At 47.0% G+C, this 23,657-nt stretch overlaps 1 protein-coding gene across 1 annotated transcript; it reads right to left on the reverse strand.

Annotated features, from left to right (window-relative positions):
- Positions 1 to 184: 184 nt before the first annotated feature.
- On the reverse strand, positions 185 to 23,349 carry NT5M (5',3'-nucleotidase, mitochondrial). The gene is made up of 5 exons (XM_033914249.1): positions 22,791 to 23,349; positions 14,837 to 14,937; positions 7,818 to 7,878; positions 4,951 to 5,065; positions 185 to 654 (listed from the first exon to the last, which is right to left on the reverse strand). Exons 1-5 carry the CDS (start codon positions 23,040 to 23,042, stop codon positions 485 to 487), a joined length of 699 nt encoding a protein of 232 aa, XP_033770140.1. The 5' UTR covers positions 23,043 to 23,349; the 3' UTR covers positions 185 to 484.
- Positions 23,350 to 23,657: the final 308 nt, after the last annotated feature.

A 23,657-nucleotide genomic window follows, 5' to 3' on the forward strand; every position in this document is an offset into this window, starting at 1 on the left:
CTGCCTTAACCTCACAAGCCTTATGATTTTAAAGTGTTTGAGGCCTGTGCAGATGAAGACGGAGCTTAGGCGTTGGTGGAATGAGGCATTATGACATCACAATCTGAGCTCTAGAATGTTGCCACTTAGGATTTTAAAGCGTTTGAGGCTTGTGCAGATGAGGACGGAGCTTAGGCATTGGTGGAATGAGGCACTATGACATCACAATCTGAGCTCTAGAATGGTGCTACTTAGGATTTTAAAGTGTTTGAGGCCTGTGCAGATGAGGACAGAACTTGCAGGAATGGGGCAGGGGCAGGAAAAGAACTTGAGGGGATGGGACAGCCCCTTATATTCCTAGCTGAAGGAGCTGTGCCAGTGATCCAAGAATCCCATGAAAAGGTCATTTTCCTATAACAACCTCTCTTCCTGGAGCCCTCAGCAGCACGCTTTCAGTTTTACTGTAGGTGAGGTAACGCAGGTGAAGTAACTGAGAGACATCCCTCTACAAAGGTTGGAAAGCGGCATGGCACCACTGTGGCCGTTTGCTGTCCAGGATGGATTTCCAGTCATCACTCCACGAAGAAAGCCTCCGCCAAGGAGGCTGTAGCTGCAAGTGTTTGTTGTGGCATGCTGTGAAAAGGACATGCTCCCAGCTGGGATTCGGTTCAGCCCCTAAGAAGAAGAGAGAGAGAGTCAAAATTACCACTTAACCCTGGAGAGACCCAAGGGTAGAGAATGATACACAGGCTGTTACCCGTGGCTAGCCGAAACGGGGAGAGAAAAAAAAGTGGTCGCTGCGGGTACAGGGACAAGCAGGGCCAAGTAGGCACGTGCCTAGGGCCCAAAATGGTCAGGGGGGCCCGATGAAGGAGGGCATCAACATTGTTTTTTTCCAAACAGCAATGGACCCCTCCAGCATTGATCGGCAACATGGGCCCCCCTCCCCCAATCGGGAACGCTGGCCCCACCCCGATCGGCAATGCAGCCCTGGAAAGTAAGACAAGCAAGCAACACGGGTAAGAAAGGCAACGGGAACTGTAATTGTGCAAGCGGTGCTGCTTCCCTCTGACGCAGCTTCCTGTTTCCGCCTGGGCGCATGGTGGGGTGGGGCGGGGTAGGGGGCCCAGTGTACTTGTGTGCCTAGGGGCCCTCCACGAATTAATCCTGCCCTGGGGACAAGGCCATTCACCGCTCCATGGAGCGATGAATGGCCTTATCTTCGGAATGAAGTGAGGGAACATTGTTAAGTGCCAATTTGCAGAAACGAAATTCTGTTTTGACACTGTTTCAGATCATTGATTGAACCATAGCCACATCATTCTCGTCTTGGTTGGGCTGAGAACTCTTCAGCCCTCCCTCGTATGCATACATGGGGTCTCTAGTGCATGTTATCCCAGACTGGCTGTGGGGGCTCCAGGACAGGGTTGGGAAGCCCTGCAATAGAATCGGATTCCTGATTGAGTTGAAAGCCCAAAGGAGCAGAGGGAAACTGCTGTTTTCTTACACACCAATAGCTTACATTATAACAAGGAAATTATGTCAGGGAATAGAAACACGATGGCAGATAAAGGCCAAATGGCCCATCCAGTCTTCCCATCTGCAGCATCCACTATCTCCTCCTCTCCCTATTGGCTAAGGCTCTTAAACATTTGCATCTCCTCTTCCTATAGGCCAAGGCTCTTTATACCTGCATTGTGATGTCATAGAACATTATGATTATAGAAACATTGTAACATGACATCAGATAAAGGCCAAATGGCCCATCCACAGTCACCATTATCTCTTTCTCTCTCCGAGATCCCACGTGTCTATCCCAGGCCCAGTCTCTGACTCCACCACCTCTTCCGGGAGACTGTTCAATGCATCTACCATCCTTTCTGTAAAAAAGTATTTCCTTAGATTACTCCTGAGTCTATCACCTCTTAACTTCATCCTTTGCCCTCTCATTGCAGAGTTTCCTTTCAAATGAAAGAGACTCAACTCACATAGGTATTTAAATGTCACTATCATATCTCCCCTCTACCACCTTTCCTCCAAAGTCTACAGATTGAGATCTTTAAGCCTGTCCCCATATGCCTTATCACAAAGACCACGCACCATTTTAGTGGTCTTCCTCTGGACCAACTCCATCCTGTTTATATCTCCAGAATTGTACACAATATTCTAAATGAGGTCTCACCAGAGTCTTATACAGGGACATGAATACCTCCTTTTTTCTACAGGCCACACATCTCCCTATGCTTCCTAGCATCCTTCGAGCTTTCGCCATCACCTTTTCAACCTGTTTGGCCACCTATCAGAAAAGATCCCGAAAGCAAACGCTAATATTTTACCTGCAAGATCATTTCTTGCCTGGGATAAGAACATAAGCACCGCCTCTGCCGAGTCAGACCATAGGTCCATCGTGCCCAGCAGTCAGCTCCCGCGGCGGCCCCCCAGATCAATGACCTATAAGTGATCCTTTACTAAGACATTTTATCCTGTATAGTACCCCTCTAATTATACCCTTCAATCCCCTTTTCCTTCAGGAACTCGTCCAATCCCTTTTTGAAACCCAAAATCGTCCTCTGCCTTACCACCTCCTCTGCAAGCGCATTCCAGGTATCCACCACCCTCTGAGTGAAGAAGAACTTCCTAGCATTTGTTCTGAATCTGTCTCCCTTCAATTTTTTGAGTGCCCTCTTGTTCTTGTTGCCCCCACCAGTCTGAAGAATCTGTCCCTCTCTACCTTCTCTATACCCTTCATGATCTTGTAAGTTTCTATCATGTCCCCTCTAAGTCTCCGCTTTTCCAGAGAAAAGAGCCCCAGCTTCTCCAGCCTTTCAGCATATGAAAGGTTTTCCATGCCCTTTATCATTCGTGTTGCTCTTCTCTGGACCCTCTCGAGTATCGCCATATCCTTCTTAAAGTACTGAACACAGTATTCCAGATGCGGCCGCACCATCGCCCGATATAGCGGCAGGATAACTTCTTTGGTTCTGGTAGTGATTCCCTTTTTGATAATGCCCAACATTCTGTTCGCCTTCTTTGAGGCCCCCGCGCATTGTGCCTCCGGCTTCATTGTTTTGCCCACCAAATCCCCCTAAGTCCTTTTCTAGGTTGCTCACCCCCAATGCCATCCCTCCCATCGTGTAGTTGTACATCGGGTTTCCTTTCCCCATGTGCAAGACTTTGCATTTCTCTACATTGAAGCTCATTTGCCATTTATAGTTCAGGTCCCTTTGTTGTTCTTTATATTCCTCAACAGTTCTAACCCTACTGGAGAGTTTTGTGTCGTCCGCGAATTTTATAACTCCTACCCTCTGTTTCCTGTCTGCCAGCCAATTTCTGATCCATCTGTGCACGTCCCCTTCCACCCCGTGGTTCCACAGTTGGGATGGAGAAGCAGGGATGGGATGGGGAAGCAGTTTCAGTTAAAGTGCTTTAATTTTCTGTGAGAATTAGAGAGCAAGGTTTCTGGTACATGCCGCAGCCCCTCAGTATCTCTCCGCGAGACGCAGAAGCGCCGACGTGAATTTCTTCTTTTGAAACCAGGTGTCTTAGCTTTAGGGGCAACATTCTATCTAAGGCATCCCTGTAAGTGTATAGGCCCAAATTCACTAAGCAAACCAATGTTTTGCGCTCACTTTACGGCTACGGCTAGATTCACTAACCTTCCTCTGGACCCCCATCCGCACCCGATCCGATCTGCGCATGCAAATGAATAAAAAGGCACGTACATTTCTTAAAGCGTCGATTCATGAAACCATTTCGTCCAAACCGACTGGCCTTTCCGTTCCAAAAAATTACAACTGCTGAGGGCCAGTCGTTTACATCCTCTCCGACTATTCCTGCCTAGCAACTGCCGCGTACATGTTAAGAACCCCATTAAAAATATATATCTACCCCGCAAAAAAATCAAAAATATATCTAAACTTTAAATATATGTTAACTTTCATGCACATATGTGTTATATTTTTTTGATTTTGGGGGGGGAATGCGCATAGCGGGCGCGGGGGTGAATCTCGAATTTGTAATGCGCATGGCGACAAAATCACAAATTTACCCTGTGTTGTCCTTGCGCATCGTACATTTCATATATTAAAGCCTAATTATTTTTTAAAAAAGCACTGCTTTGCGGTAGGCGCATTCGGAGCCCGCTAATGACATCCACGATTAAACCACGCCCCATTTCTACGCAGTGAAGTCCTACAGAGCTAGCACATGTGTTATGTGCTTCAAAACCAAGAAGGATACAGTGAATCCTGGCCATAGTATACCACTGTGAAATTAAGTATGTTTTCTTTGAACCTTTTCAATTAACTTCTTTCTTGTCATTATCCCGTTTGGAGAAAGAAAATCATTAGCTCTTTAGATTAATTTAGGCATTAGCTCTCGCTCTTTATTAACCTTGGATCCCTTTGGAGGACTTGAGTAAAGTTAAACACATATATGTTCTTTTTACTTTTATTGTTGAAATGTTAATTTTGATGGAATTGTTCTTATGTTTAACTTCTTCCTGCACAAGTTATTATGCTTGATATTGAAGTTTGAAAATGATAAATAAAGTATCTCTCCTCTCTTATTGCGCCTTAAACGCCTCCCCAAGAACTTCTGCTTCGTCAGCGTCTAGCTCAGGGGTAGGGAACTCCGGTCCTCGAGAGCCGTATTCCAGTCAGGGTTTCAGGATTTCCCCAATGAATATGCATGAGATCTATTTGCATGCACTACTTTCAATGCATATTCATTGGGGAAATCCTGAAAACCCGACTAGAATACGGCTCTCGAGGACTGGAGTTCCCTACCCCTGGTCTAGCTCCAGCCTGACTGACGTACCAGAAATCTTGCCCTCTAATCCTCGCTTTGACCTCTATGACTTTCAACCATCTTTTTTTTTTTTTAAACATATGTTTATTAACAGTGAAGCAACACAAACAGTCAGGCGGCAACAACACCAGAGGAAACAATCAGATACCACAAGATATATACCTGTTATATCTTGCCGGTCATCGATGAGCAAGTCAGCTGACACCACCGTCTTGTCTCTGGTCAATACAATGTGCTCCAGAAACTCGTGGCCAAAATGTTTCTCAACCCAAGCGTACTGAAAATGAAGTGGGAACAGAGTGAAAAAGGAGCGAGAAGAGACTGTCTGTCATTCCCTTAATAGTCCCACTACCACCTTTTAGCCCCCTCTGTGTGTCTGTCATAATTAGATTGTAAGCTCTTCTGAGCAGGATCTGTCTCTTACATGTGCCTGATAGCGATATAGAAATAATAAATTGTTGATAACACAGAACTGGGAGCTCTTTCCTAATTAAATTACTGTAGTTTCTTTATGTTTTAGTCTTATAAACCGCTCTGACCTGCCAGTTAGAAAAAGCGGTACAACGAGAATAAAGAATATGTACAATATGAACACAACATGGGGATGGGATTTGGTTTTTTGGTGGTTACAATCAAAGCAGCTTATGCGTTATATAGAGGTATTTATGTCGCACTGCAGCAACGGAGGAGGGTTAAGTGATTCCCAGAGTCACCACACTACATCCGCAATGAAAGTTCGCTTTCAAAATTCAAGGCACAACTGAAAGCTTATCACGGTGTCAGGTCAAAACCGCGGAAGACAAAGGTGCGCGCCGACAACTGAGCGCAGCGCCGAGGCGCGCGCCGAAGAAAATAACTGTTTTTAGGGGCTCCGACAGGGGGGTTTTGTTGGTGAGCCCCACCACTTTACTTAATACAGATCGCGCTGGCGTTGTGGGTGGTTTGGGGGGTTGTAACCCCCCTCATTATACTGTAAACTTAACTTTTTCCCTGTTTTTAGGGAAAAAGTGAAGTTTTCAGTAAAATGTGGGGGGATTACAACCCCCCAAACCCCCCACAATGCCCCCACAACGCGGCACGATCTGTATAAAGTGGGGGGGGGCTCACAAACAAAACCCCATCGGAGCCCCTAAAAACTGTCATTTTCTTCAGTGCGCGCCTCCATCTTGCGCTCAGTTGTCGGCGCGCGCCTTTGTCTTCCGCGTTTTTGTCTGTGAACCCTTATCACTTCTCGCAGGCCTTCAGAATCCGACAGAGCAGATTAAAAAAAAGAAAATCCCCAAAATAAATAGGGACTCCTTTTACTCCCTAGCCTGATGTCTTATCCTTTTCCCTTTTCCACACCTCAGATTTCATTGCAATTAACCTCTCATTCTCACCTCATGTTCTTATTTACATAGAAACATGATGGCAGATAAAAGCCAAATGGCCCATCCAGTCTGCCCATCCACAGTAACCATTATCTCTTCCTCTCTCTCTAAGAGATCCTACATGCCTATCCCAGGCCCTTTGAATTCAGACACAGTTTCTGTCTCCACCACCATTTCTGGAAGACTGTTTCATGCATCTACCACCCTTTCTGTAAAAAAGTATTTCCTTAGATTACTCCTGAGTCTATCACCTCTAAACTTCATCCTGAGCCCTCTCATTCCGGAGCTTCCTTTCAAATGAAAGAGACTCGACTCATGCGCATTTACATCATGTAGGTATTTAAACGCCTCTATCACATCTCCCCTCTCCCACCTTTCCCCCAAAGTATACAGATTGAGATCTTTAAGTTTGTCCCCATATACCTTATGCCTGGTGAAGACCACATACCATAGTGCTCAATATTTTGAAGAGTATTTTTACTTTTGCTCCCTATTTCTCATAATTTCTTACGAACTATAAGACCAAGAACCTCTCAACTGTATAAACTTTCTTTCCCTTCAGCTAAGGCAGGGGTGTCAAAGTCCCTCCTCAAGGGCCGCAATCCAGTCGGGTTTTCAGGATTTCCCCAATGAATATGCATGAGATGTATTAGCATAGCATGCAAATAGATCTCATGCATAGTCATTGGGGAAATCCTGAAAACCCGACTGGATTGCGGCCTTCGAAGACTGACATTTCATACCCATGCTCTATTGTCTAGACAAGTGGTTCCCAACCCTGTCCTGGAGGCCCACCAGGTTTTCAGGCTAGCCCTAATGAATATGCATGAGAGAGATTTGCATATAATGTAAGTGACAGGCATGCAAATCTGCTCCATGCATATTCATTAGGGCTAGCCTGAAAACCCGATTGGCCTGGTGGTCCTCCAGGACAGGGTTGGGAACCACTGCTCTAGACTACGACTACTATTAATTATTTCTGAAGCGCTACCAAATGCACGCAGCGCTGTACACAAAGAAGAAGAAAACAGTCCCTGCTCGAAAGAGCTTACAATCTGAACAGACAAGGCAGACAAACAGGAAGTCATGGATACAATTAATCAGCTGGCTGGGTGGGAAGGCAATCAAGCCATTGTGACATCACTGATGAGGTTGGCTCTTATTGGTGGAATGAGGCATTATGACGTCACAGTCTCAGCTCTGCTTCCCAAAGACTAAAACTCTTCACACTACTGCTATGAATTATTTCTATAGCGCTACCAGACATAAGCAGTGCTGTACAGAGTAAGATGATCCGGTATATAAACCGAAAGATTGGATTGGTTTGATGGTTTTGTCCTTGTATTGGTATTAAGTTTGTTTCTTAACCCTCCTTTTATACGACTTTGTAAACCACTTAGATTTTAACCCTGGTTTTATATTTGCGGTATATTAAATAAATTGAACAAGGAGTTGTCGTGTGAATCAAACCCAGGTGAACCAGATTGAAGCCCATGCACTAACCATAAGGCGTCTCCTTTACTCCGTATGACCACCAGGAAGAAAGAGGGAGAGTCTCTAAGGAGTGTGTATGTATGCAAAGATAAAAACCAGACAGCCCAGGACCACACAAGGAGTTATTAAGGAAGGAAACAAATAGGTTAATCAGAGATCAGGTACCTTCTCATAGGGACAGTACCGGTACTTCTTAATCGGACTGGTGCAGATGAAAACGTCCGTGCTGCAGAGAAGAGATTTTCATTTTAATTTCCAGACTCTGTATACAGTATTCTCCACTCCAAGACCAGATCAATCACAGCCTGTGTATCAACACTCAGCACACCTACAAGCTTGGCACATACACACAGTAATCAGCACACGTGTACAGTACACACTTGGCACATATACATAAGAATAGCCTTACTGGGTCAGACCAATGGTCCATCAAGCCCAGTAGCCCATTCTCACGGTGGCTAATCCAGGTTTCTAGTACCTGGCCAAACCCCAAAGAGTAGCAACATTCCATACAGAATCTCAAAGAATAGCAAGATTCCAGAATCTCAGAGAGTAACAAGATTCTAGAATCCCAAAGAGTAGCAACATTCCATGCAGAATCCCCAAAGAGTAGTAAGATTCTAGAATCCCAGAAAGTAGCAACATTCCATACAGAATCTCAAAGAATAGCAAGATTCCGGAACCCCAGAGAGTAACAAGATTCCAGAATCTCAAAGATTAGCAAGATTCCGGAACCCCAAATAGGTGCAACATTCCATGCTACCGATCCAGGGCAAGCAGCGGCTTCCCCCAAGTCTTTCTCAATATTAGACTATGGCCTTTTCCTCCAGGAAATTGTCCAAACCTTTTTTAAAACCAGCAGGTATATACACACCCTCGGCACACATGCATGCACAAGTCACAGGCTGCATCCTGGCAGATGAGATCCCTGGTCACTTGGGGATCAATTTTTAAAGAATCACTGAGTGGTGAGAATAATCATCTAATTATCTTTAGATTCATTTGTAGACATGACTAACAGGTGACATTTATAGCTAAGAATTCAACTAAAACATAGCCTATCAAAATCTGACTAATTTCAAAACAACTATTTGAACTATAGAATTAACACAGACCGTTCAATTCCTATGGGTTGAGTTGCATTTGCCACGCCGGGATGCCCTACTGTGACTTTATAAACAGGGCCCTAAATTTGCCCACACTAGCCAAGTGGGAGAAGCTTTCTTCAAAGGAGAAGTTTAACCATCTAATTCTCGAAGTTAAACCTCCAGAAAATCGGCTGTTTGATCATTAGCAGATTTCCGCTGTCTCTCTTTATTTTGCTGAGCTAAAAGAATTTCAGATAAGAAATAGGCTGGTGAAGCTGCTTCTCGGGACAAAGGTAAAGTGCGAAATTCAATATGAAATGAACGCATCCCAAATAGTGCTCCAAAGATAGGAGAAACAGGGTTCTTAAAAGAAAAATCACCTCTTTGAATCTTCAGGGCCTAAGCAAGAAAAGACAGAACATTCTGTATTATTTACTGTAAACAGAAGTAACACAGCTTTGTGTTGTGGGATTGTTTCCTGAAGCCCGGGGCGGCACTTGCAATGCCAGATTCCCCAGGTAAGTGAGGCCATGGGAGTTAAGAGAGTGCAACCAGCTGGGTGTGGTATTTTATTACCTATGGTAACCAGTGCCTGCACGTTCACAAAAAAAGGGACCAGACTCGGATCATACTCCACATACCCTGGCTTAGGAATGAGGTTCAATCCCGTCATGGCATGGGCTAAAGCAACTTTGGCCCTTGCCAGGTCAGGTTCTCAGGATTTCACAAATGAATATGCTTGAGATCTATTTCCATACAATGGAAGCAGTGCATGCAAATTCATTGGGGAAATCCTGAAAACCCGACTGGGTTGTGGCCCTCGAGGACTGACTTTGGACAACCATGTGCTAAAGTAACCCCTTTGGAGAAATTGCCCCAGACTCCTAGGAGAATTCTGCAAGATATTCAGCCAGTAGCGATCAGTGTCTTGTGACCGAAAACTGGCATTTAACAGGGAAAGTCAATGTTGGGCACAAGATATGATCGAAGTCTACAAAATCCTGAGGGGAGTAGAACAGGTACAAGTGGATCGATTTTTTTAATCTGTAAAAAATTACAAGACTAGGGGACACTTGATTAAGTTACAAGGAAATACTTTTTTCACTCAGAGAATAGTTAAGCTCTGGACCGTGTTGCCAGAGGTTGTGGTAAGAATGGATAGAGTAGCTGGTTTTAAGAAAGGTTTGGACAAGTTTCTGGAGGAAAAGTCCATAGTCTGCTATTGAGAAAGACATGGGTGGAGCCACTGCTTGCCCTGGATCGGTAGCATGGAATGTTGCTCCTATTTGGGGTTCCGGAATCTTGCTAATCTTTGAGATTCTGGAATGTTGCTACTCCTTGGGTTTTGGCCAGGTACTAGTGACCTGGATTGGCCACCGTGAGAATGAGCTACTGGGCTTGATGGACCATTGGCCTGACCCAGTAAGGCTATTCTTATGCTCTTAGGTTCAGGCTCAACTCCCCCAAAATTTTCCTCTTCTTCCATCCTCTGCCCACACTCGTCCCTATCACTCGACTCACCCCTTTCCCCTCTCAAGGCATCCTCTTTTGGCAGGGTACAGCAGTGCAGCCACCATGGTCTTCTAGTGCATGGGGCCGGAAAACTAAGCCTCCCCTCTCCTTCTAAATAGAGGACCTTCTCTCACTATGTTATTTCCCCGCTACAATTCCTGATGAAATCTCTCGGGTATCTCCAACCTCTCATATTTTTCTTCCCCATGTAACCCCATTCTTTTTTTGTATATATCTTTATTAGCAATTGCGAATGGAACATACAACCAGTAGTAAAGAAAGCATAAACACAGAACATGGAGGGTAACAGTATTGAAGAACAATAATATCAAATGGCTCACTGTAGCAAAACCAAGCGGCTGGATGGCCAACACAATTGACATTTTGTGTTTAATCTACGAAACCCCCCCAACAAACACACACAAATCCCAAACACCCGGCGTCAAACCACAACAATCATACGCCAACCATCCCACAAGCAGACCCCCAAACAACCTCCACACCTAGCCCCCACAAACATTCACCCGTGCAAACACCCCCGGAAGGTAGCAGATAGAGGACGCGGCCCCCATCCAAGAAAAATCAAGGGCTCAGATTTGTGTCCTCCGACGCCGAACTAGAACAGAATTGTAAAAGCCCGCTTCCATAAAGTGGAATAACACCGGAGGACAAGAGTCCCGTGCTTGGGAATGCGTTGAAGCTCATGTCGCCCCACCGCGGCAAAACGAGCAATCCACTGCGGGAAAGAGCACACTGACTCCGCCACCCAATGTTGCAACAAGAGCTTCTTCACCACCAAAACAGCCATGTAAAGAACCCTGCGCTGATAACCCCATTCTTTTATGTAACTTTTCTCTCCATGCATCTGTAATCCTGTAACCCCAATCTCTTATGTAACATTTCCTTATAATGCATTCTGCAATTCGCTAATTGTCCAGCCTTCTTTCAATGTGAACCGCCTAGAAGTCGTTTGATTATGGCGGTATAGAAAAATAAAGTTATTATTATTGTTATTATAGCCACACAGGTCAACTCTGCCACCTCCCTTCTCTTCCAGCCAACGCACACCTCCTCTGGTCTTACCACCATCCTCAGTATCTATCCCAGGCTTGAATTCTCACATTGTTTGGGCTACTAATGTCCTGCTAAACCCTGCTTGATCTCGTTGCCTCCTGGTTCCTGTGTCAAATTCTGCACGGTGGGTCTGACTTTATAGGCAGGACATGTATGTGAGATGTTCCAAAACGCAAAGGCAAAATGAGCTCCTATACTACTATTAATTATTTCTAGAGCGCGACCAGGCGTGCGCAGTGCTGTACAGAGTCACAAAGGAGACAGTCCCTGCTCAATAGAGCTGACAATCTAAACAGACAAGACAGACAAACAGGATGCCGGGGTGGGTGAATCTGCTGGCTAGGGTGGTGAGCAGTGGGTAATAGGATTAAGGTGGGGTTTCAGTCTGCTTTTAAACAAGGGAAGGGGCGTGACGGATATCACTTCTTGTCTCAAAATAGGTAGCACAATGGAATTTGTTTCGTACCAATTCTATAATGGCTTCTGGACGCACCTATGCTGTTATAGGAAGTAGAGAATGACATGGTGACAAAATTCATCACCGTTCCCGTCCCCGCGGATAACCGTGGGAAACCATCTTCATGTCATTCTTTAAGGAGAGAGGGAAGAATCAGAGTATGAATGGCCACAACCACTGACCCACAAGCTTTGCTTTGAAGAATGCTGGTGTAGAAGGACTGAGGTTGAAACAGACACTACAGAGTGACAGTCTCTGGTATCCAGAGCAGATATTGTGATGTCATAATGCCTCATTCCACCAGTGCCTAAGAGCCAATCACATCAGTGATGTCACAATGGCTTCATTATCCTTGGCTCACATAAGAATCAGAGTATGAATAGCCACAACCACTGACCCGCAAGCTTTGCTTTGAAGAATGCTGGTGTAGAAGGACTGAGGTTGAAATAGACACTAGAAAATGACATGGGATTATTTCCCGCGGTTATCCGCGGGGACGGGGACGGTGATGAATTTTATCACCGTGTCATTCTCTAATATGAAGCTAACATTAAGCCATTTTGGCACAATGAAATGTAGGTGTCCACCTGTGATAGGCCAGTGGGTGATGTAAGAAGGCGCCACTGTCCCCTCTAAGCCAGTGGTTTTCAGCAGTGCATAGAGGCACCCAAAAAGTGTGAAGTGTGTCAGAAACAAGCTGGAAAAACAGGATGCCTCTGCCTTAACCACCCTCTGTGCCTGCAAGCTGGCAAAGACCAGAAATCCTGCCAATCAGGTTCTCGTTCTCCCCATAACTGGTCCTTCTTTCTGCTTCCCTGTTCCACTCAGAGATAAGTACCGCCACCGGCTCCAACTGAAAATGTTGCTATGTGTCCAAGTACCATATTTGCAGGGCTTGGTGTTACTCTCCTATCATCCGTCATACGTGACTTACACATGTAACTGACAACTTTTGGTGCCATTCGCACACGTGAGTGCTCACCAAAATTCACCCCTTCTTCTCAGAGCACACTGCCCGGACCCTCATCCACACCCTTGAAACCTCACGATTAAGACTACGGCAATTTTCTTCGAACAGGGTCCCCCCCGTCCCCCCTTGCAATCTGTGCAAAACTCTGCTGCACGACTCGTCTTCTGCCAACCTCAATACACTCACCTGACCCCTCTCCTCAAATCACTTCACTGTCTCCCTATCCGCCTCCGCATACAGTACAAGTGTGTTCATACCGCAGACCCTCAATATCTCTCCTCTCTTATCACTCACTCCATATACTCCTCCCCAAGAACTGTTCCTCAGATAAGTTGCTTTTATCTGTATCCAGTGGTGTAGCGAGGGTAGGAGATGCACGGGCCAGTGGCACCCTCCTCTCCGCACCCCCCTCCTTTCACCCCCCCTTCACTCCTTCCCATCCCCCCCACTCCACATGCGTGCTCTCCCTACACCCCACACCACTAAATCTTCATCAGTGCGAGTGGCTTTTCTCCAGCATGCTGCTCGCGCCAGCTTTGGATTTTCCTCCGACATCACTTCCTGGCCCCTTGACCTGGAAGTGATTCAGAAGGGAGCAACAGGCAGGAGAAGTCGCTTGCGAAAGCAAAGATCTACAGAGGTACAGGGTGGGGGTTAGGGAGGGATGGCTCGAGCGGGGCGGGGTAGAGAGGTTCCGCCACTCCCACCAACACTACGCCTGGGGCGGTACGCACCCCACCCCCCCCTTCTCCTCCACTGCCACTTCCAGACTTCTTCCTTTCATCTCGCTGCCCTGTATGCCTGGAACAGGCTACCTAAATCCACACATCATGCCGCTTCCCTTCCCTTCTTCATAAGTAGGCTGAAAAACCACCTTTTCGAGATTGCCTTCAGCTCATAACCCTGATCCCCACCGCCCTCTGCTCACCACCTGAGCCAGCAGTTTAACCATCCCCCGCTAACTGTAACCCCTGGCCTGGCATCTTGTTTGTTTGTCTCAATTGAATGGATTGTGAGCTCATTCGAACAAGGACTGTCTCCTTCATGACTCTGTACAGCGCTGCAAACATGATGTCTTACAAAATTGTCTGCTCGGACTTTTGTGCATACTTCCCCGATCGAGACATGAGCTCTTAAGCCAGCCCTTGTGCCTGGCCTAAATGCTCCCACATAAGAATAAAAACCTCATCTTTAACCAGTTAGGCTACTTTTCTTAATGAAATGGGCTCGTTTTCCACACCTGCCCTCCGTGTACACGCGCTGCTTCAGAGCGGCACTACCCCTCAGCACTGTTCTTCTGTCGCAGTCCACGCCCTCTGATGCAACTTCCTGTTTCTGCCCAGGCAAACCGCAGCAGAGGAATAGCGCCTGAGGAGGTTACAGGGCAGCTTCAGAGAATCACTTCCATGCTGGCGACTCTCCTCGCATTTTAAAAGGTGAAGGGAAGCGGACTTTGGACTAGGGTGGGGAGAAGGGGCCCCTTGGAGCTGAGGGGCCCAGGGCGGCTGCCCTATTTGCCCCTCCCCCAACACCAACCATAGAGTACCTGAATTTTAGGTAAACCGCCAGTAGCGCGCAGGGCATTGGCGTGCCGACAATCCCGCCCCAACATTTGCGTACATGAAGGGAGGGGAATTTTCGGCGTGGCAATGTAAGTATAGTGGGGGTATTTTGCAGGAAAAATCACATCGGCATAGAGCACTCCTCCACAAGAGCGCTAATTTGGGGGTTATCCCCCACACCCGCCTCAGATGGCAAAATGTCCGTAGTGCGCGAGTTCTAAGTTTAGTGGAGGGGTTCCCCAGACACACACACCCTCCAGCGCCAGTGTAAGTGTGGGGGGGGTCCCCCTCACATCCCCCGAGAGCGGAAAAATGAAGAAAAACGGCGGCACGCACTTAAAGTCGGGGTGAGTTTGTCGGCGCGCCATTGCCCAGCGCACTTTTGACGGGTCACCGAATTTTCACTCTCCTTCAGCTACTACTGAAAAAGGTGCGAGCTAAATCCAAATATATTAATGTAGCACTTCAAGACCTAAACAGCGCTGTTTCGGCGACAGGGTCTCATTAAGATGAAGACTTACTTGTCTAGATCCGCCATCTGCTTTACAGCTTCTACCGCCCCTGGAAGAGGGTCCAGATCGATGAAGAAATTCTTGGCTTCCCAGATGCTGATCGCTTTCTCCTGCAAGGGGGAAACAAAGTTAGTGCGAAGCGCCCCTCAACCCTCGCTTCCCCTTCTGGTGCCGCCATCAGCCATGGAAAGCAAAAGCACGGCTCCTGGCTTCCCGCGATTCTGCAGCCATGGCAATCGCCGCTGAATGCAACTCCCAGCCAAATCACAAGAAACAGATCGGGGGGGGCAGGGGTGAGGGCGGTGCACCCCGAGCGCCGTCTTGGTGAGGGCGCAGGCATCCGTCTCCCCTCTGCCCCCCCCCGCTCCTCCCCCCACGTGCTGCTTCCCTTCCCCCGAACCTCTGTAATGTTTCTGGCGCGAACAACAACCCCTCAACCTGCTATCGCGCCAGCTCTCCCTCGGACCCGCAACTAGGAAGTTTTGTCAGAAGAAGAGCCGACACTGACATGACAGCACGTGGGGGTTACTGTTTGCGCCAGGAACGTTACAGAGCTACGGGAGAAGGGAAGCGGCACGCGCGTGGCAGGAAGGGGGGCGAAGAGCTTGTGGAGGGGGCAGAGAAGAGGGTGGGGGAGGGGCACCTCTCACCCTCACTACGCCACTGCTTACAGAGTCCTCCTGCTTCCCAACTCTGGCTGCTGCCAATGACGCTCCCTACCTCCCTAAGAGTCTACTGGACTAACATCTCAGAACCTCCCAATCTTCCTCTGTCTCCTGAACTTGCCTGGAGTCCTCAATCTCCCTCCCTCCAGTCTTCCAAGCTGGTACAAATTTCCTCCTCTGAAAACCTTCCTCCTCTTCCCCAAAACTCTGCTAGAGATGCGAGAGGGAAAGGGTTGATGGAATGGGAAGGGTGGCAGAAGAGGCAGACAGCTGAGAGAGGGCAAGAGAGCAGGAGCGAGAAGAAAGGAAAATTCAAACTTAGGAAAATAAAAACTGATCTGGAAACGGGATTTAGACACTTGTTTGTTTATTTATGTTTATTCAGGTTTTTGATTGAACGCTTATTCGAAACTACAAAGCGTTTTACAAAATATAAAAATTAACATTTAAACAAAAATTTAACAAATAAAACTTACATTAACGTGATAACAAATCTATTATTAATTGAATAATAATTTTATAAAACTACATGACCGACAACAAATACGTATTAGGTACTAGGTAAAAAGGACCGTAAAGCCCCTGGACACAAATAGGAAGGGGGGGGAGAAATACAATCGGTATAGAAAATGTAAGAAACATTTAAGGTAAACACAAAAGGGAATTGGGAAAATAAATGTAGGAAACAAGATTAAGTTAATTACTAAAACACAGTTGATCAATTAAAAGCATCTTTAAAAAGAAAGCACTTTAAATTGCTTTAAAATTTTTTTAAGTCTTTTTCCATTTTTAAGTGTAAAGGAAGAGTATTCCAAATCATAGGGGCTGTCACAGAAAAGATTGAGGTACGATGTGTCCCAATTATTTTTAAAGATGGGATGTTAAGATTATATTGTGAAATAGATCTTAAAGCTTTCATAGATAGAGTATTGATTCCCTATGACCCACCGAGATCTTTGAGATCCATATCCCAGTCTAATCTAGTTATCCCTTCCTTAAAAATAATTGGCACACGTCGAACCTCCATTTTCTCCGTAACAGCTCCTACGATTTGGAACGCTCTTCCGCTATATTTAAAAACGGAAAATACTTTAAAAACGTTCAAAAGCAACTTAAAATGTTTCCTTTTTAAAGATGCTTTTAACTAAAGTTTTATCATTCTTTTTTAAGCTGATTTTAACTAAAGTTATTTTAGTCTTCTTTCTTTTTCTATTAATTCCTGCCCTTTTGTGCTTACCTTTAATGTTTCTCTCATTTACTATAGCTATTGTATTTCTTCCCTTTTTCCTTTGTGTGTCTTCTGTTCGTTCGTCCTTAATTAACCTAGTATGTGTAGTAGTTTGTCTTATAGTTCTTTTTTTGAAAGTATGTTTTATTGTAATTTTGTTTGTTGAAATGTGATTTTATTTAATGCTTTGTACAACGCTTTGCAGAATCGATAAAGCGTTTAATCAAAAAACTAATTAAACAATAAACAATATGGGATCAAAAGTCTGTCTATAAATGCTGGTGTATTGGTCTGTAAAGTTTTAAATGTCAAAAGGGCGATTTTATAAGTTATCCTGTGTAGGACAGGCAACCAATGGGCTTTTTTGAAGCAGTGGGGTAACCTGGTCAAATTTCTTTACGCCCGAGATTATCTTAATGGCTGTATAACAGGAGCGAGAAGAAAGGAAACAGGAGACAAAGGAAATTCAAACCTAGGAAAATAAAAACTGAACTGGAAACGGGATTTAGACACTTGCAATGGCTTAAAGAAAAGTTTATTTTAAATTTATAACATTTTATTGAAGGAAATAAAATATATAATATACATAGATTTTCATTTCAATTAGATTCACAATTATTATATTTTCATACATATTTTTATCATTCCTTCAAAATATTTTTCCAAATGACCCATTGCAAAACATCTTATACCCCCCACTCCCCTCCCCTTCCCCACTTCCTTACCCTCCCCCCCCCCCCCGAATGTGTCATCTTCCATTCAGGGGGGGAAGGGGAGGGGGAAAAGTTTATTTTAAAGGGGCATTCTTAAATCCATTTTGTCCAACGCAGCACTGGGAGGGGGGGGGGAAGAATTGGTTCTACTGACCCTTCTTGAATTTACACCTTTTCCAGTCTACCCAGATATTTCATACACACTGCAAAGGACACATCTCACTTAGCAGTCACAGACTGGCCACTTTCAAGGCTTCTCCTTCTCTTGGGACATTGCTGGACAAAGACCTGTGTATCCCATCCAATCTGTCCAACAGTCATATTCAGTCGCAATGCAATGTTGAAGCAACAAACCAGTAATTATTCATTACCCACCCCCCTTTTATAAAACCATAGCGCGGTTTTTAGCACCGGTCGTGGTGGTAACAGCTCTGAAGTTCATAGAATTCCTATGAGCGTCGGAACTGTTACTGCTGCGGCCAGCACTAAAATCCGTGCTACGGTTTTATAAAAGGGGGGGGGGGTTATTTGCTATACCGTTCTCCCAGGGGAGCTCAGAATGGTTTACATGAATTTATTCAGGAACTCACAATCTATCGTACCTGGGGCAGTGGAGGAATTAAGTGACTTGCCCAGGGTCACAAGGAGCAGCGTGGATTCGAACCCACAACCTCGGGGTGCTGAGGCTGTAGCTTTAACCACTGCACCACTCTAGAAATCAAAATGTAGTCAAAGTGAGCTGAGTATAGGACAGTCAAGGCATTGTGACATCACTGATGAGGTTGGCTCTTAGGCATTGGTTGAATGAGGCATTATGATGTCACAATACCAGCTCTGGTTATCAGAGGCTGAAACCTTTCACACTATTTATTTATTTAATTTTCTATACTGTTCTCCCAGGGAAGTTCAAGAATGGTTTTACATGAATTTATTCAGGAACTCACAATCTATCATACCTGGGGCAGTGGAGGAATTAAGTGACTTGCCCAGGGTCACAAGGAGCAGCGTGGATTTGAACCCACAACCTCGGGATGCTGAGGCTGTAGCTTTAACCACTGCACCACTCTAGAAATCAAAATGCAGTCAAAGTGAGCTGAGTGTAGAACAATCAAACCATTGTGACATCACTGATGAGGTTGGCTCTTATTGGTGGAATGAGGCATTATGATGTCACAATACCAGCTCTGGTTCTCAGAGGCTGAAACTTTTCACACTATTTATTTATTTAATTTTCTATACTGTTCTCCTAGGTGAGCTCAGAATGGTTTACATGAATTTATTCAGGTACTTAAGCATTTTGCCTGGTCTATCCTGGTGGGCTCATAATCTACCTAAGGTAATGGGGGGATTAAGTGATTTCCCAGGATCACAAGGAGCAGTGTGGGTTTGAACCCATAACCTCAGGGTGCTGAGGCTGTAGCTTTAACTTTAACAACTGCATCACAATTCCCACCCCAGTATAAGATGTCTTCTTCTCCTCCTCCCCAATCCCCCCCCCCCCAAGATAGGTAAGACCTGTACTCAGATTATTTGAATGTGGTTTAAATACGCATAATTGACCCAATCCTTCTTGGCACATATGGTACATTGACTGTAGAAGCTTGTCTGGCGTCGCCGTCAAAGCCAGCTCCAGCCCCGGCCTTCCAAGGTTTCCTGCACACCTGACAGACAGCCTCAGCTTCATAGGACTCTGGATAATTATAGAACTTGCAACTTTCCAGACAGAGCCGGCTGCCAGTTTGATTCCAACACCCCAAAATGGTCTAATAGCTGCCATTATTAGGGCGTCTCCTTATAACCTGCTGTTTGCTTGCTGAGGTACCTAAACATTTGCTGAAATCAAACGGCTCCGAACGCTTCTGTCCGTCATCTGAGCGGCCTTTCAAAATACAATCGCATTTTCCCTCTTCTTGTCAAACTCGATTTGTTGCCAATTGAAAAAAATCCAATAGAAAATGCTGTTGCTTATCTTTAAGGTATTAAACAAAGGGATACTTGTAGCAATTTCTTCTGCTTTACTTTCTAGCAGCCTCCCTGAGCATTAAGATCAGCTGGACGAACTGAGCATGCTTGGAGAGTGCACTGGCAGTGGCTGGAGGCAGTGTGAGGAAGGAGGCGACAGATTTCTTTGGCTGACAGGGCTACAGCCTTTGAACATATACTGAAGCTTTGAAGGGTGCCTGAGCCCAGAGATAGAGGAGGAGCTTCAATTTCCTTTCTCCCAACCTCCCTTCCTCTCTCCTTTCCTCCCCCGGGTCCAACTATTTCTCTCGCTCCCTCCCTCCCTCCCTCCTCAGATCCATTTCTCTCTCCCTTCCTGCCCAAGGTCCATTTCTCTCTTTCCTCCCTCCCTCAGGTCCAATGCTCTTTTTCCTCCTCCCTTACCCAGTTTCCTTCCTCCCTCCATCTCGCTGCCCCAAGTCCAACCCCCATAATTCCCCCCCTCACTCCCTGCATCGTCTGGCATCTTTCCTTCCTGGACCCAACTGCCAATCGCCAATCCTGACACTCCCCTGCTGCAGGGACCCTTTACCTTTACAAATCAGTTTTCAGCCCTTTAGAAAGACTGCCTGTGGCTGGCACCGGGCCTTCCCCCTCTTGATGAACTTCCTGTTTTGAGAGGGTTAGGGTGGATTAGGGATGGGGTTGGGGGTCAGGATGTTTGTCAAAAGGGGACCAATCAGAGGGAAGGACCAGTGCAGGCCACAAGCAGCCTTTCAACAGAACTGCTGCTGGCTGCAGGGCCGAAGATTCATTTGCAAAGGTAAAGGGTGCCAGTGCGGGAGGTGGGGGATGGGGGTCAGAATTGGTGATAGGCGATTGGGTCCGGGTGCAGGAAGGAGTGATGCCAAACTGTACGAGGGTAGGGAGGGAAGGAAAGTGGGCAGGCAGAAGGGCTGCACACAATTATTAATCATGATTAAACTTTTTAATTGTGATTAATAACATGTTAATCGTGATTCCACTGCCCCAGCTACTGTGAGCTCTTAGGGAAAATGCTTGAAGCACCTGTATGTGTGGTTGTAAAACTCCAAAAAGGCAGTCTACAAGGCCCAATCCCTTTCCCTGATGTCATAATGCCTGGCAGAAACCCAGAGTATCAACATTCCAGAGTTGAGATTGTGATGTCATAATGCCTCATTCCACCAACCAACCTCATCAGTGATGTCACAATGGCTTCATTGTTCTATGCTTGGCTCACTTCTGATATTGTACTGGAGGAGAGTCTGGCCAGTGGTGAAAGCTACAGCCTCAGCACTTGTGACCCTCCACTGCCCCAGACAGGGAAAATGCTTGAAGGAAGTACCTGTATGCAAACCGCTTTGAGTGTAGTTGTAAAAACTGCACAAACGTGTTATACAAGTCCCAATCCATTTCCCGTAATGTGCAGCCCTCGAAAACATGGATGATATACTGCAAAAATGTAGCAGACGAGAAGCTCAGCGAGTCAGGATGGCCGATCCAGAAAGTTCTCTGCAATCCTGCATTCTGCTTCTTGGCACTGAGGTCTCTGTACACAACTTGCAAACCGCTGTACATCAAGGCTGGGATTCACTAACGTGCCCGATCCGGGCAGATTCGGTGAATTCAGGAACGAAAAATATGCAGATGGGGGTGATTGGTTCCCCGTCGTATCCATGCTGCTCTCTCCTGTGCACCCCCTTGGGGCGTGCAACCGAGGCGGACATCCCCCCCCCCCCCCGCACCACCTAGGTACGCCACTGCTGCACGGATCGCTCTATAGTAGATGGTCTGCGCCTGCCCGTCTGAGACGCAACCTTTTTTTTTTTAACTTGAAAACTTTTTTTTGTTAGTTTTTAACCCTGCGAGCCCGTGGTTTTAACCCGCTTTAAACCCACGGGTTAAAACCACGGGGCTCGCTGGGCGGGGAAGGGCAGGAGAACGGCGATGCGGCAGGAGAGATTCGGGGAAGATCGAGCCAGAGCAGGGCAGCATTCGGGGCGAGCAGGCAGGAGAGATTGCAGGGCTTCCAGTCGGAAAGACGTCGCAGTCGCTTCTGTGATCGGCCAGCCCATTCATATCGGAAATTTGGTGTAGTGAATCGGGTCGCTGTCCAATTTGCATGCGTTTCACCTCATTTGCACCAGGGCTGTGGAGTCGGAGTTGAGGAGTCGGAGGAAATTTCGGGTACCTGGAGTCGGAGTCAGAAGTACAAAAAACTGAGGAGACGGAGTCGGAACATTTATCTACCGACTCCATTTTTGAACTTGGCATACCAATCACGAGCGATTCTTTCAGCTATAGCACCCACTATATACACAGCACAAATGTTGCGAGCAGCTTCTGCGGCCTTAGAACCTTGATTAAAAGCAAAAAGAAGGTGGTGTCGAAAATGCTCATTTCTCTCAACTTGACATTCCATTTTAACGATCTGAAAATTAACCAGTGCTGTGGAGTCGGAGTCGAGGAGTCGGAGTCGGAGGAAATTTTGGGTACCTGGAGTCGAAGTCAGAGTCAGAAGTACAAAAAACTGAGGAGTCGGAGTCGGAACATTTATCTACCGACTCCACAGCCCTGATTTGCACGCACGGATTTGAAGTGGATCGCAGGAGAGAGAATGGCCACCAGGATGGTCTCGGGACTCAAGGAGCTCCCATACGAGGAGCGGTTAGGGAAGTTGCAGCTCTACTCACTCGAGGAACGTAGAGAGAGGGGAGATATGATCGAGACATTCAAGTACCTCACGGGTCGCATCGAAGTGGAAGAGGATATCTTCTTTTTCAAGGGTCCCGCAGCAACAAGGGGACATCAGTGGAAAATCAGGGGCGGGAAACTGCACGGTGACACTAGGAAGTTCTTCTTCACCGAAAGGGTGGTTGATCGCTGAAATAGTCTTCCACTTCAGGTTATTGAGGCCAGAAGCGTGCCAGATTTTAAGGCCAAATGGGACAAACATGTGGGATCTATCCGCAAAGATAGATAGGGAGGGTCAATGGAGTGGGCAGACTTGATGGGCCGTGGCCCTTATCTGCCGTCTATTTCTATGTTTCTATGTTTCTATGAGAGGTACGTGAATCAGGCCGGATGGAAATTTGATAGATCGGTTTGCTTTGTGAATCTAGCCCTAAGGCTGGCATTGGAGATTGCTCTCCGGGCAAGTGTCCTGAGCTCTCAGAGGCTCCCAGGCTCCTCCAGATTTCAGTCTTGGGCCCCAGCATATTAGGATTTCTCTGATCATCCCCCTCCCCTCTCACGGTTGGACTATCACTGTCCTGAGAGATCAGGGGTGGGCAACCACCGTCCTTGATGTATTTGCAGCCAGTGGAAGCAGTCCATGCCCACTCCTGCCCTGGGTGGTCCCAGTTAACATGACAATAACCAGTGCAATGACTTACACAGAGCTCCGGTCTCAGCTGGCGGTACTGCTCGGACACCCAGAAGCCTCTCCGGTCCTCCAGCGCGATGAAGGGGTCGTGGGGGTACCTGGCCCTGTAGTTCCTAAGGAAGCCCCCCTCGAAATCGGCCAGCACCCCGTCCATATCCACCAGCACCCGCAGTCGGCCGGCTTCGGAAACGAACGACCTGATCGGACGGCGCCGAAGCCACCCAGAGCGCGATACGCGCAATATTCGGCTCAGTGCGAGCATGATTACGCGCGTATGTCGTTTACAGGCTAAGAGGGCAAGTCAGAGGCTCCCGGCTTTCAATTTCACCAGCCTGCTGGGCAACGGTTTCCAGGACACTTTTCTCTGCCAGGCGCTTTCGATCCGAGCCGAACCTGCCATCCCTCGAAATGCCGCTTTCGCTCTTTACGCCCGATCGCCCCGGGAGGCTGCGCAGCGCCATCCAGCAAACGAAACGGCCGAAGCAACGAAACGAATCCCCGCGGCCGCTCCCGAAAAGCAGAAACGAAACGAATCCCCTCGGCCGAAGCAACGAAACGACACCCCTCCCCCCTTCCCGCGGCTGCACCCGAAAAACACAACCGAAACGGCCGAAGCAACGAAACGAACCCTCCCCCCCCCCCCGGGACCGCACCCGAAAAGCACAACCGAAACGAGACGAGCCAGTGCCCTGCGCCGCAAACGAGAAGGGCACCGCCTCTCTCTCAGCTGCGGGCCCTGCCCAGTGCCCGCCCGAAGGACGATCGTGGCGAACGCCGGCCTCCACCCCACCCCCGCTGGGTTGTCCCAAGTGCGAGCTGGGCTGGTCCTGCCTTAAAGCCACGAGTGGCGGCAGCAGCCCCCCGAGACTTGTGGTGC

This window comes from Geotrypetes seraphini, chromosome 11, assembly GCF_902459505.1.
Source record: "Geotrypetes seraphini chromosome 11, aGeoSer1.1, whole genome shotgun sequence".
Classification (NCBI taxonomy): Eukaryota; Metazoa; Chordata; class Amphibia; order Gymnophiona; family Dermophiidae; genus Geotrypetes; species Geotrypetes seraphini.